At 46.4% G+C, this 14,883-nt stretch overlaps 1 protein-coding gene across 1 annotated transcript in view; it reads left to right on the top strand.

The window, feature by feature from the left end:
• Nucleotides 1-14,883, top strand: part of MDGA2 (MAM domain containing glycosylphosphatidylinositol anchor 2) — a 365,679-nt gene that overhangs the window by 227,683 nt on the left and 123,113 nt on the right. Inside the window, exon 7 of the mRNA XM_054201390.1 lies at nt 5,974-6,303. Within this exon, the coding sequence (XP_054057365.1) occupies nt 5,974-6,303 (330 nt within the window). The remainder of the gene's footprint in view (nt 1-5,973; nt 6,304-14,883) is intronic.

Raw genomic sequence — 14,883 nt, 5'->3', positions numbered from 1 at the left:
AAAATTAATTGCATAATATATTTACTGGGTTTTGCGTATGTAAGCATTGTTTGTTCTTCCATTTTCAAACAAAAAAATTCAGCTCGTGTTTCAAAGTTTCTTGCTGTGGCCATTTCCAGCTGTCGCACAATGTATGGTTCATCCTCTTGAGTCAAAGCGTGTGTTCATTCTGCTGCCCGGGGAACCGGCTGCGGCTTTTACGAGGGAATGAGAGATGCTCAGTAAAGACCAGTGCATTTTGGTGGAAATTTAATCTCGATAAAAGTCACGAAACTTTCTTAAATAAATGAAACAATAAGGAATCCCTAAAAACACATAAATTCCACATCAACCACTTGGATTGTGGGATACACAGTTAAAACTAAATGGCAGACAAACGCCTTTCATGCCATACCTCATTCACACATCAAACGTAACAATTTTTTCATTTTCTAATTAAAAGAACTGGCTTCCTCAATGGAAGAAGTTTCTCACGCTGTGTGTGAGGGGGTGTCCACAAGTAGCCACATTTTATGCTGCTTTTCCCACATTGAAGAAACACTAATTATTAATTAAATGTTAATTCTTTTCGGAGTTGTGGAAGTGCGAATCCAGCGTGGCATTTGCAAGCTCCAAAGAGTTGTTTTGTTCAAGGAGCTAACAAAATTGAGGCTGAATTAGCATCTTCGTCCCTTGTAGAGATGTAAGGAGCCGATGCGCCGAGCTTTCTTAGCACGCTTGGTGCCTCCTACATCTGTTTCCATTTGATGTTGTTACGCTTTATACAGCAAGTAAAAAGCAGATACTACACGAAGGATGGGATCCGGGGAAATTTTCAGCTCATAGCCTTTGCCGTTTGCAACTACGTCACGCTTCATTGGCTGTAAGCGTGTAAATATATGAGGGCAGAAAGAAGTGCTGCAAATGGGTCCTTTACTCAAATGCTCCACATGCGGAGCACTGTGCGTGCTGTTCAATACTTTTCAATAGCAGTCAGCATGACGACAAGAAATGATGGATTTAAATATTTGTCTTCCAGTGCTTGCATTCAGCCTGGGCATTTGCTTCTAACGTTTCTAACTGGTATTTTCGTTGTGGGACTTTCCTAGTTGGAGATTGCACGTATAAACATACGTACGGGCTTATGCACACACATATGGGGGGAAAGGGATCTTGAGATTGTATAAGTAGCGTTTTATATTCAGTACATCAAAATATATGTGTATTTGAAAGACTTAATGGCTGATTCTGAAGCACTCTTCCAAAAATAAGTATCATATCTACACTGCGTTAGAGCAATCACTTTATTGATGTAAATGATGATAGTTTCTGGATAGTTTTATGCTCATTTAAAGAGCAACAGGAAAAAATCAGATAAATGAGTTGCAGTATTACTTTACTTCTGTGCAGTAGATCGATGAGGGAATGCTAGTAAAAGATGCTGGTCTCTCCAGGAAGATGGTGGGGCATAGCATCTTCCAGAGTGGCTGTGCCCTGGCGTGGGTGTAGGGCACTCCTGAGCACTGACTCTGCCTTTTGAAATGGCCTCAGAAAACTCTTCTGCCTTGGGGTTCCCATCTGAAACACTGAGACTGCCTTATCTCTGCTTTGCTGTGGGTTAGAGAATTAACTCAATTTGTTGTGCAGGCTTGAATAAGAGACTGGGACAAGAATTAGCAGGGCTTATTCCTAAGGCTTTAAACTAGGTTTGATGGGGGATGGGGACGAAACCAGGATCACAAAAGTGGTGCCTGGGAGCAACATAGCAGTGCTCATGGGTAAAAGTGATAGCAAGGCCTTGCAGCCTGTCTCAGCGATGGTGGGGGATAGTGAATTGTGTGGCAGCATAGACACAAGGAGTAGTGATAATTTGGTAACTACAGTAGTGTCCGAGAATGATCAGGTGCAAATCAGGGCCTGTCCCCCCAGGAAAGTGGCAGGACAATTAACCCAACTGAAGTGCATCTACACTAATGCACGCAGCACGGGGAATAAGCAGGACGAGCTGGAGGCCATCGTGCAGCAGGGAAACTATGATGTGGTTGCCATCACGGAAATGTGGTGGGAAGACACACACAAGTGGAGTGCTGTAATTGATGGCTACCAGCTTTTCAGAAGAGATAGGCAAGGGAAGAGAGGTGGTGGGGTGGCCCTCTATGTTAGGGGCGGTTTTGAATGTCTAGAACTCAACAGTGTGAATGACAGTGTTGAGTGTGTATGGATAAAAATCAAGGGGAAGGCCAACAAGGCAGATATCGTGATGGGAGTTTGTTATAGACCCCCTAATCAGGATGTAGAAACCGATGAAGTATTCTATAAGCAGCTGGCAGAGGTCTCGTGATCATCTGCCCTTGTTCTTGTGGGGGATTTCAACTTCCCGGATGTCCGCTGGGAATACTACACAGCAGAGAGGGAACAGTCCCGGAGGTTCCTGGAGTGTGTGGAAGACAACTTCCTAACACAGCTGGTGAAGGAACCTACTAGGGGAAGTGCCCTACTGGACCTACTGTTTGTTAACAGAGAAGGTCTTGTGGGGGACGTAAAGGTTGGAGGTCGTCTTGGGCAGAGTGACCATGAAATGATAGAGTTTTCAATTCTTGGTGAAGCGAGGCGGGGAGCCAGCAAAACTGCCACCTTGGATTTCCGAAGGGCAGACCTTAACCTGTTTAGGAGCATGGTTGAGAGTGTCCCTTGGGAGGCAGTTTTGAAGAGCAAAGGTGCCCAGGAAAGCTGGTCATACTTCAAGCAGGTGCTCTTAGAAGCACAGGAGAAGGCCATCCCCATGTCCCGAAAGACGAGCCGACGGGGAAGAAGGCCAGCCTGGCTAAATAGAGAGCTTTGGCTGGACCTCAGGAAAAAAAGGAAGGCTTACATTCTCTGGAAAAGGGGCTTAACAACTTATGAGGATTATCAAGATATAACAAAGCTACGCAGGGGGAAGATTAGAAGGGCCAAAGCTCAATCGGAACTCAGCTTGGCCACTGCAGTTAAAGACAACAAGAAGAGATTTTTCCAGTATATCAACAGAAAAAGGAAAACTAGGGAAAATATAGGTCCACTGATGAATGAGACGGGTGCCCTAGTGGTGGAAGACACAGAGAAGGCAGAGTTACTGAATGCCTTCTTTTCTTCGGTCTTCACTGATAAAGCCGTCACTCACACATCCCATACCCTGGAGGCAAGGGGGAAGGTCTGGAGAGAGGAAGATTTTCCCTTAGTTGAGGAGGACCGGGTCAGAGACCACTTGGCCAACCTGGACATTCATAAATCCATGGGCCCTGACAGGATGCACCCGCGAGTGCTGAGAGAGCTGGCAGATGTTATCGCTAGACCACTCTCCATTGTCTTTGCAAGGTCATGGGGAACAGGAGAGGTGCCTGAGGACTGGAGGAAGGCTGACATCACTCCAATCTTCAAAAAAGGCAAGAAGGAGGACCCAGGGAACTACAGGCCGGTTAGTCTCACCTCTGTCCCTGGGAAGGTAATGGAGCAACTCATTCTGGATGTCGTCTCCAAACATGTAGAGGAACAGGAAGTTATTGGAAGTGGTCAGCATGGATTTACCAAGGGCAAATCATGCCTGACCAATCTGATAGCTTTCTATGATGTTATAACGGGTTGGCTGGATGAGGGGAGAGCCGTAGATGTCATCTACCTTGACCTTAGCAAGGCTTTTGACACTGTCTCCCATAACATCCTCATTAGGAAGCTGAGGAAGTATGGGCTAGATGAGGTGACAGTGAGGTGGATCGAGAGCTGGCTGAGTGACAGAACTCAGAGGGTTGTGATCAGCGGCACAGAGTCCAGTTGGAGGCCTGTAACCAGTGGTGTCCCTCAGGGGTCAATACTTGGACCAATTTTGTTCAATATACTCATTAATGACCTAGATGAGGGGACAGAGTGTATCCTCAGCAAGTTTGCTGATGATACCAAGCTGGGAGGGGTGGCCGACACTCCAGAGGGCCGTGCTGCCATCCAGCGTGACCTGGACAGGCTGGAGAGCTGGGCAGAGAAGAACCATTGGTTCAACAAAAGCAAGTGTAGGGTCCTGCACCTGGGAAGGAAGAATGCCAAACACCAGTATATGTTAGGGGCGGACATGCTGGGAAGCAGCTCTGAGGAGAAGGACCTGGGGGTCCTGGTAGACAGCAAATTATCCATGAGCCAGCAGTGTGCCCTTGTCGCCAAGAAGGCCAATGGCATCCTGGGCTGCATAGGGAAGACTGTGGCCAGTAGGTCGAGGGAGGTCATTCTCCCCCTCTACTCTGCACTGGTGAGGCCGCAACTGGAGTACTGTGTCCAGTTCTGGGCTCCCCAGTTCAAGAGGGACAGGGAACTACTGGAGCGAGTCCAGCGTAGGGCAACCAAGATGATTATGGGACTGGAGCACCTCCCTTATGAGGAAAGGCTGAAAGAGCTGGGACTCTTTAGCCTGGAGAAGGGAAGGTTGAGGGGGGACCTGATTAATGTTTACAAGTATCTAAAGGGTGGGTTTAAGGAGGATGGAGCCAGGCTCTTTTCAATGGTTCCCAGCGACAGGACAAGGGGCAATGGGCACAAGCTAGAACATAGGAAGTTCCGTTCAAATACACGGAAAAACTTCTTTACGGTGAGGGTGACAGAGCACTGGAACAGGCTGCCCAGGGAGGTTGTGGAGTCCCCTTCTCTGGAGATTTTCAAGACCCGCCTGGATGCAGCCCTGAGGGATGTGCTTTAGGCAATCCTGCTCTAGCAGGGGAGTTGGACTAGATGATCTCTAGAGGTCCCTTCCAACTCTGAAGATTCCGTGATTCCGTGAATAGTCTTGTATGCAGATAGAGATCCTTGGGATCCACTGTGCATCTCTAAGGGATATAATGTTCTCCTCTCGGTTGTGTGTGCAGCCTTCAGCCTCAGGTTGCTCTGTGAGTTTTCCTCATCTGACAAGACGCAAGACAAGGAAGTGCCACCAAGGTGCTCGTGGTGGGCTCTCCTGCGTGCTTCCATCTCAGAAGAGCATCCTTTTCCCATTGACCATTTCTAAGTCCTAAAGATATACTTTCAGCCCCCTTACCTTTTCGAGCTGGCAGCAGTTTCCCCGCCTGAACAAGGCAGTGCAGTCGGCCGCCACTGCTCTGCCGTGCCTCCAGGCAGCCACAGGGATGGAGGGAGCCCTCCAGGCTGCCACAGGGAAGGAGCAGGGTGTGCAAACCAGGGCAGGCTGTAGCCTCGGGCATCTGCTTACCTCTTCTCTTTTTACCAGCTGGCACAAAGCTATTTTGCATGGCCGTGTTTGTTTCCAGATAGATTGGAGGTGACACTACTGGTTGTATTAGCGATGTTAGGCTGATATCTCTATTTTCTCTTCTCTCAGTGCTCTGATAGCGTGGGGGTGAGGGAGGGTTTGTAAATACCTCCAGAGATGGATAACAAACACTGAAGGTTCATGAATTATTGTGGTTACTCTTCAGTTGTCAGCAACTCAGCCTAATTTAGGTGCTGTGACTTCCTATTTTTCATAAGTACTTTAGCAATGTATACTCTGAGATGATATTGATAAAGATTTGATCCGACAAAAAATTAACCCTGTGTTAAACGTGTGCCTTGGAAGCTTCAGTGACTTCAGGAGCATCACAGAATCACAGGATGGTTTGGGTGGGAAGGGACCTGTAAAGCCCATCTAGTCCAACCCCTGGCCACGAGCAGGGACATCTTCAGCTAGATCAGGTTGCTCAAAGCCCCATCCAGCCTGGTCTGGAATGTTTCCAGGGATGGGGCATCTCCCACCTCTCTGGGCAACCTGGGCCAGTGTCTCACCACCCTCAGTGTAAAAAACTTCTTCTTTATGTCCAGTCTGAATCTACCCTCTTTTAGTTTAAAACCCCTTGTCCTATTACTGCAGGCACTATTAAAATCACGTGTAGGGAAAATGTGAAGCATGAGTCTAAGTCTTTGCAAAGCCTGAATATACAAAATTTGTACTTTATTATCATAAACTTTTTTTTCATATTGCAGCCTTAAAAAAAGGACGTTTTTGGATCACCCCTGACCCGTATCACAAAGATGACAACATCCAGATTGGGCGAGAGGTGAAAATCTCCTGCCAGGTGGAAGCCATCCCCTCTGAAGAGCTCACCTTCAGCTGGTTTAAAAATGGACGTCCCTTGCGAAGCTCTGAAAGGATGGTCATCACACAGACCGACCCCGACGTTTCACCTGGCACCACAAACCTGGACATCATTGACTTGAAATTCACTGACTTTGGGACATACACGTGTGTTGCATCTCTGAAGGGAGGTGGCATATCGGATATCAGCATCGATGTCAACATCTCCAGTAGTACAGGTAAGGAGGCTTTCTTTGATATCAGTTTTACTTCAATATCGCCCACCTATGGCTTTCCTTTACTCGGGAAAAAAGGTGTATACAGAGCGCTTCTCACCATGAGAATATCCAAGCAGACACACTAGATCAGGGGCTGAGTTGCTTTGATTAAAGGACAGGAACCTGAATATGTGGCATGTGGTGCTCTCTCCCAAGAACACACTAGTATCTGATTTACCCAGACGTGTCCTCTTCTACTGTCAGAATAAATTATTACTTCTATAAAAGGACTTTGGCCTTTATATTTGGGACTTCAAGGCATCCAGAGTCATGGAAAAACAGCTGGTAGGAGATTACAAAGAGAAACAGGAAGGTGTTATGTTAAGCAAAGTGAATCCATCCAGCTACTCTAATTGAACAGCAAGTGCCAAGTACGGAGGAAGGAGCTCTCTTTTCTTAAAGATTACGCATTGCATGTTGGTGAATCATCCTATTCCCAATTGACAGAAAGTTTAAGGTATCTATTACATGTTTTTCCACATCAGTGATTGAAACATCTCTCGCTTTGATGAGCTAGAGCCTTGGCTATTACTTTGACTGATAATAAATATCTTGTACTATGGAGTAGGAATATGTAACACAATAGTAATTACCGGCTTTTCTTTCTCTCCTTGCTAATAGCTGGTCTGCAACCGGTAGATTTCATAGACTTTCCCCCCGACCCAATAGTTGACTTTAATAACTGAGGTAGTACATGTTAATAAAATGAACTACATCATGTTCTGAATGCAGAATTTTTTTCCTGCCAAAAACTAGTTAAAACAGCAACAACAAAAAAGTTGTTTCTGGTCGATTTCTACAGAGAAGGATAAAAATAAAGCATTTCTGCTTTCAGAACACTATTTTATGTTAAAATGCAGAGGCAAATAGTGTCTAGTGTCGGTATTATACCTACTATCCGTCCTGTCTTTTATATGAAGCGTTGCTGCTCTTCTCAGATGGTGCTTGTTATTCACTGGGGTAAGGCACGCAGTGCATGCCATTTAGAAGTAAGACAACAAAGAACACACTGGAAAACATTTTTATAGCATGGAAGGAAAATGTTTAATAGGCATCTTCTGACCCCTTTTTACCAAACACATTCAAGTATATGCTTTCTACTTTCTCAAAAAGATTAAATGCACGCTTTTGCCTCAAAGAGTATATCCACAGTTCTGTTCTCCACATTTTACAACATCAGTAATACCTTGCAAGTACATGCCACGTCTAAATGGTCTCTCTTAGAACTTTTGTGATAAATTATTGTTTAGATTTTAATACATGAGCCTGCCCTCCATCTTCAGTATGATGTGAGTACCACGGATTCTGCTTGAGCGCTGCATTGCTTTTGACATGAGACTGGAAGGTTTGCCCGCTTAAAGGGCTTCATGAAGAATGTTACGTACAACAGGGAGATGAGACGGGACTGGCCTGTGGTTTGGATAAGAGCCTGGGAAGTAAAGCCGTGTGATTGAGTTAGGGGCCACTTAAGCAAAACGGACATATATAAGCCCATGGGACTGGACAGGAGGTATCTACGGGAACTGACCAGTGTCACTTCAAGGCCACTTTATTGTCTTCGAGAAGTTGTGGTGACCTAAGAACATCCAACAAAGACTGGAAGAAATGAAATTTTATCCCATCTTCCAAGAAGGCAAGAAGGAGATGCAGGGGAGTACTGGCCAGTCATCCTCACCTTGGTCCCTGGGAAGGTCGGGGAGTGTGTTCTCCTAGAAGCCATGTCAATCCTTGTGAAGGACCAGAAGGCGAATGCCAACATGGATTGCTAGAAGCGAACTGTGCTTCATCCCACCTGGTTGCCTGCTGTGATAGAGAAACTGGCTTTGTGGGCAAGGAGGGGGAAAGGAAAGCTGTTTGCCTCGACTTTAGCAAAGCCTTCGACACAGTCTTTTGTAGTGTCTTTATAGCGTGGTTTGGAGAGATGGTCTGGGCAATAAGGTGTGTTTGGAAATTGAGATGCAGAGAGTTGTGTGTGTGTTTGGAAATTGAGATGCAGAGACTCGTGTGTGTTTGGAAATTGAGATGCAGAGAGTCGTGTTCACTGATAGAGTGAAATCACGTCTGTGTATAAATGAACAAGCAGTCAGCATCTACACCATTCACCTTTGCCGTGTCCCAGCCTGAAACATGATGTACACGTACACAAGCCTTGAGACACAGGAGGAAAACACTAATTTTATTTACTTTGGTTAGTTCTTATTTGATTATTTGCTATTTATTTTTTATTTGTGTTTATTGTTGAGGGGTCCTTGAATATTTTACTTCTTTTTGCTAAATTTTGTAGGTATAAACCAGAAGTATTTATTTTTACTGTTTGATAACTCTTGAAATGATTTTGCGCCATTTTGTGGACTTTTAGTTAACTTCAGAATGCTGATGCTGGACCAATGCAAGGAGCTTGGGGAGGTAGCTGTGGAGGGCTGTTCCCTTGCAGTGGTACAGGCTGGGGCCAGGGAGAGCTCTGCAGGGTCCTGGTGGGCAGCGAGTGGACGTGAGCAGCAACATGCCCTGGCAGCGATGGAGGCCAAGGGATACCATGTCCAGCTTTGGACCCCTGATGCAGGAGAGGCTTCAACCAACTGGCGCGAGTCCAGTGGAGGCCATGAAAATGGTCAAGAGCAGCTGGGGAAAGGGGGCTTGTGCAGCCTGGAGAAGAGACAGCCCTGGGGCACCTAACAGCAGCCAGCCCCTGGCTATAAGTAATGTATAAGGAGGATGGAGCTGGGCTCTTCTCAGCAGAGTGTACTGGGAAGATGAGAAGCAACGGGCATGAGTTGAAATGGCAAGTTCAGATTGGATATCAGGAGGAACTTTGTCCCCATGAGGACATCTGAGTCGGAAACAGAGATATTGTGGGATCTCCATCCCAGGGGGTTTTGAAGACCTAATAAAGCCCTGAGTAGCCTGGTCTGATGTCACATCTGGCCATGCTTTGAGCTGGGGCTTGGACTAGAGACCTCCTGAGATCCCTGCCTCAATTATCTCATGAAGACTGTAGGGATAGGAACTCTAACCAACAGATTCATGGACAAGGGACCAGCCTGTCTCTTGGCCGAAAGAAACATATTCTTCAAGCTTATTAATGCACATCTTACTAACAGGTAATGAACTGAGAGGATTATTATAGAGTAAGAGCCGATTTTGGCGTGATGGATGGCAGTTGCATGCAAACTTTGTTACTGGCTTGCTAAGGTGAAGTGGACAGTGACGTTTGTGCAGTCATGCGTTGCCCATCTGGCAGACAGTAAGCACAATATTGTCTGTACTTGCTGGGGAATCGTTTGGGAAATTGATGGGATTTATTGGAAACATCCATTAGATGGCCGTACCTGTAAGCTCATCACAATTTCTGCAGGCAGTGATGAATTATGTCAGCTCTTAAATTTGCTGTCCCGTAACACTCAAGAAAATCAGAACAGGGGAAGAAAACCTAGCGTTTGGGATCAGCCTTATTTAACATCTTAAAAGAAATTCTGCCCATTTGCATGACTTCATTACCCGATTAAGTGGAAGCTGAAATAGTTTCAGTGTGCTTTTGAAGGTCATTACTGATTCATCAAGATTCATTACTGCTGTGGTAATTATGAACATAAGGCCTAGGCACAAACACGTTTTCCAAATGCTAGGGCTTGCACGGATGTATTAATATCCCACTGTGTGTCTGTTTTCTGGTTTGGGGGAGAATTCTCTCTTCCTGACGTGCACGAGGTTCTTCCTGGAGTCACCAAGTGAGGCAAGGAGGGGCTGTGTCACCTCGTAAGGAAGGAGGGAGACAGTTAGGTCTCCTCTGTCCCTTCAGCAGATTGGAAGGGGACACGTGGCAGTGCAAGGGACATGCCAGCCTCTTGGCATACTTGGCATTGCACTTGTTTAGCAGCAATATTTTTCCCTTGACATTTTGTACTTTCAGCAGGAAAGGCATAGATTTATGTCCTGAGTATCTTACGTAAATGGACCTGAAGTAATCCCCTAGCAGCCTCCCCCCCTCCCATCTCCGTTAAGTAGGTCAGTGAATAGTGGAAATGAAGACTCAAATGTTGAATTTTTGCCCTATAAAAGCCCTGTCATCCATAAAACCAACCCTGGGCAAATCTTAGTGAAAGACAGGATGGTTCTTCTGCGTATGTGTGCATGTCATGGGGAATCTGAAGGCAGGAGATGTTAAAACAGCAACAACACACGCACACCCCCAGTAAAATAGGCTCATGGTAAGCAAAAAAGAGAGGTGGATCAGGAAGAGCATGTGAATCTTTGTAAGTGATTTTTTTCTCTGCCTTAAATATCGTATTCAAAGCAGGGAGAGTAAGGCTTTCAGTGATGTATGGTCTGCTGTGTTCAGTATGGGTTCTTACGCTACTTTTATCCCCCTAAAATTGGTATCAGGGCAGTAAGAGACATAACATCTGTCACTTCTGGCTTTTTCTCTTTTCTCTTCCCCCTGGAGGCAGCATTGTGCAGTGAAGCAAGTTGTTACTTCGAGGGGGGGTTATTTCCCTTCCTCCTCTGGCTGCACTGCTCTGAATCGCTCCTAGAAGGGCTGGGTGGAGGGGATGGCTGATACTCTCGGGCTCGAGGTGGTGGTGACCCTTCTTTTCCTAAGAGCTTCCTTTCTGCTGTTTCACTCCTACCCAGCATGGGCACAACTAGATGTCCTACATGGCAAATACGTCAATCAAATTCTTCATCTCTGGACGAACCCGAATATGCGCTGAGAGTGTACCACCCTGGGGAAGGCACATCCCAGAGAGGGACATGGACTTTGGGCATGAGCACAGGGCAGGCTGGTGGCCTCCAGGTCTCCTGTTCCATCTCCAAGGCCAGTCACGTCGATAGCTTGATTTCATTTTACATAAGTGCTGCCAGAGACAGGCAGAGAAATTCCTGAAGAAGCAGTATGTATGAGCCCGTGTATCCTCCCTGCACTATGATAAGAGGGGCTCCCTGTTAAGCTAATCAGCTATCTATTAAATAATGAATTAATTACCAGTCCAGGCTGGTGTGTTAGGACATGTGGCCTTGATCTGCTTGTGAAATACGTGTCCTCTGGTCATCTTGTTCCTCCTCTGATGATACATAAAAGAGACCTTCATTTTAGTTGTAAATGTTTATTAAAATCACAGTACTGCCTCTTTGCATAAGGGAAAAATGCTTTTTGGGAGATAATTAGGGGTCCAATTAAGATATTTGTAAACCTTAAGCACTGTCCAGAGTGATCATTCGCAGGCAACCCTGAGAAATGCCAGAAAATAGACAGACGTTTCATTATTGCAGGAAATTGATAATTTTTTGTGAGCCATTGTCTTCGGAGTTTATCTTTGAAAGGAATAGGTGAACAGAAGGGACAGATAAATGCTGGATTTTGTTAAAAAGCTTTTCTTTTATAGTCCTATTTTAGTACTTAATGTGCAGAGATTTTTTTCTTTTTAATCCCCCCCCCAAGGAGCCGCCGTCCCTTCCTGTGGCACAGCTCGGAGCAGGGCTGGCCCAGCCGCTCTTGGCTGCCCGCTCCTGCAGGGAGCGGGGCAAGGACGGGCCATCTCTCACACTGTGGCCCTTTCCCTCCCCTCTCCCTTCCCCCTGGGAAATCGGATTTCTCCAGGACATGTTCATCCACTGCAGGTTGGCTTCAGATAGGTTTCTGGGAGCAGACGCCCTCTTTAGCGGCCACGTATTGCGGACTCTCTTTATGCTTCTCCAGAGGGCCGTGGAGTCGGCTCATCATCTCGCCTTGCAATATGGCTCATGGAGCTCCTCAGCATGACTCCTGCGAGATCACTGAAAGCTAATTTGGCTAATTTGCCGCTGGCTGTGTGTGTTCTGGGTTTAAAATGTGCCTCTTTGGAGTCTGACTGCAGAGTCAGGTGGTGTTTTAAGGTACTAAAAGTATGTTGAGGTATAAGAACTGATTGTGGAATTATTTTTACTGTCTAAGGAGATCCCTTATACAAGCCCCCACCATAAAATCTGTGGTTGATGTTCATGTTTTCCCTTGCAATTAGAAGTGCCTTGTGCCCAAGAAAACAAGGGCTGCCATGCTTTCTCTCTGTGTATGGGCAGGACAGGACATGGGCAACGGGAACAGAAAGCGACCGTGAAATCAAGACATGATTTCCTTACAGGTCGCTCAATTTGCCTTCCACATGAGTAGCTGGATAGATCCTCTTTCATGCTGATGAAAGGCCACGGAAAGGTTAAAGTAAATTCTCTGCTTTTCCAATCCTTTGGCTGGATCAGCAGTTTCCCCCAGGGCTCTTTTCTCACCTCTGGAGACCCCTTCAGCGTGTGCTCCCCGGAATTCCCCAACACTTCTAAAAGAAACGCAGATTAAGGGGACGCTGAGCAGTTTTACTCTCTGTTTACAGAAATGTCTAGAGAAGCTGAATAATTATCGCTTGCTGCCCTTCCAAGGCTGAATGGTCTTGCTCAAATACATTTTGTATAGCAGCTCAGCTTCCTATACCAAAGCTCAGTCTTAAAAATACCCTCCATCACATAAGAAACATGAATCATGAACAGGGACCAAAAGGCATGTCTCTGGCAGAGGATGATTAATACTAGAGATTCAGACCTTCAAATTCATAAATATTAGAGAAGGAGGATACGCAAATAATTTTACCTCTATCTCCCAGCCAGTACAGTGTGGATTCTTCAATATTCCTTATCCAGGGTGGTTTTAAATTACTTGAACAATGTGACTTCCAACACTTCTTTTGGGAGATTATCTCTGAGTAATCTCCAGTGCGGATTATTTCTTGATATGCAGCTCAAACACTCCTTTGCTCTACTTTATCCTATAATTACTAGTTATTACCATTAGTCTGTTTTAAGCAGCCTGATCACAGTAGCCCACAGCTCCTCCCAGCCCACGGCCTCCCCGTCATGGCTAAGACTGTCAGTCATTGCTTCAGGGCCACGGCTTTCCTTTCTGCCTGCCGAAGGCACCTGAGGAAATACAGCAGTGACAGTAGCCCCTACTTCACCCATGCCATCTGTAATCCCCAGTGAAGAGCTCAGGAGTTGTGCTGTCCCCTCCCAAGCCTACCATGGAGTCACCACCTCTAGGGCCTCCTTGTCCTTCTCGCGCTGGTCATCTTCTGCCCCTTTGAACGATTTCTGTGGAAGCAGATTCATGCCTCTGCCATTACCTCTTTGGCAGTTAATTAAGCTATCTGGAGGTTCGAAATAGGGAGAAGAACTTGACCCATCAAGTTTTCCAAGATCTAGAGTAGACTAGAACTAGATTGTATCTATGCAGAATACGCAGTGACTATTAGGCTCATGTATTTTGTTTATTTCTTTGAAATAGCTGCACTGGTCCTGTCCCATTCTCCTATAGACACGGTGACTCTGCTGGATCAAGGATCCTGTGGAATTACAGTAGAACTACCACAGGAGATAAGACGGGAAGGATCTAGTCTGGTTTCCAATCTCCAGTGTCAGACAGACACGTCTGCCTAGGGAGCAGTTTAGTGACAAAAAAAACAGGACAAGAGTACAGTGACACCTCCTGCCATCTGACCTTCTGGTGAGTCAGCGACTCTCCGAGGCAAAGGTTGTCTCAGACCATTTTATTTAAGAGCCAGGAGTGGACATACATCAACAGTGGCCCTCTCAGGGCTGTGCCTCTGCCAGTTTCAAAGGATAATAGTACGTGTTTAATAGGTGCTACTTTAGTGTTACTGACGCTTTTGTTTTTCAAGTGATAACCCTCTGCTCTAGGAAACAGATTTAACTGTGAAGAGTATTAACTTATTTTTTAAGCCACTTGCTGCATGAATAAGGTAATGTTTGTTGCTTCAAATATAGGGTTTAGCTAATTTGTTATTCTGCACAAGCAGGAAGAGAATTGACCTTTATTTGCAGCCCGCTCTGTAGCTGGTGCTGCAGGAGATGTGCTGATGCCTGAGCCAGGAGGGCTGAGCCCCTCCGAGACTCTGCTTGTGCCACAGCAGCACCTGCCGGGAGAGGGAGGCTGGCACAGCTGGCGGCACCCCGGCACAGCTGGAAATACCCCGACATGGCCAGCAGCACCCCAACACAGCTGGCAGCACCCTGGCACATCTGTCGACACCACAACATGGCCAGCAGCACCCCAACACCGCTGGCAGCAATACCCCAACACGGCCAGCAGCACCATGGCACAGCTGGCAGCACCCTGCTCACCTCCTTGGCACTTCTGCTTGCCTGGCTGGCACCCTCCTCTTCTCACCCCACTGCTTCATCCACCTTTGCTCTTGGACCCTTTCTCACGCGCTTTAGCTTGTCCACCCTTGTTCACCCACCTTTGCTCGTTCATGTTTGCTTGTGCGCACTTGTTCAGGCATCCTTGCTTCTAGTAACAGGACAAGAGGAGACGTCCTCAGGTTGTGCCAAGGCAGGTTTCGACTGGGCATTAGGAAAAACTTTCTTCACTGAAAGCGTTGTCAAGCATTGGAGCACGCTGCCTAGGGAAGTGGATGAGACACCATCCCTGGAGGTATTTAAAAGAAATGTAGATGTGGGACTTAGGGACATGGTTTAGTGGTGGGCTTGGCAGTGCTA

This window comes from Rissa tridactyla, chromosome 4, assembly GCF_028500815.1.
Source record: "Rissa tridactyla isolate bRisTri1 chromosome 4, bRisTri1.patW.cur.20221130, whole genome shotgun sequence".
Classification (NCBI taxonomy): Eukaryota; Metazoa; Chordata; class Aves; order Charadriiformes; family Laridae; genus Rissa; species Rissa tridactyla.
This window is presented reverse-complemented; position numbering and strand designations above follow the sequence as displayed.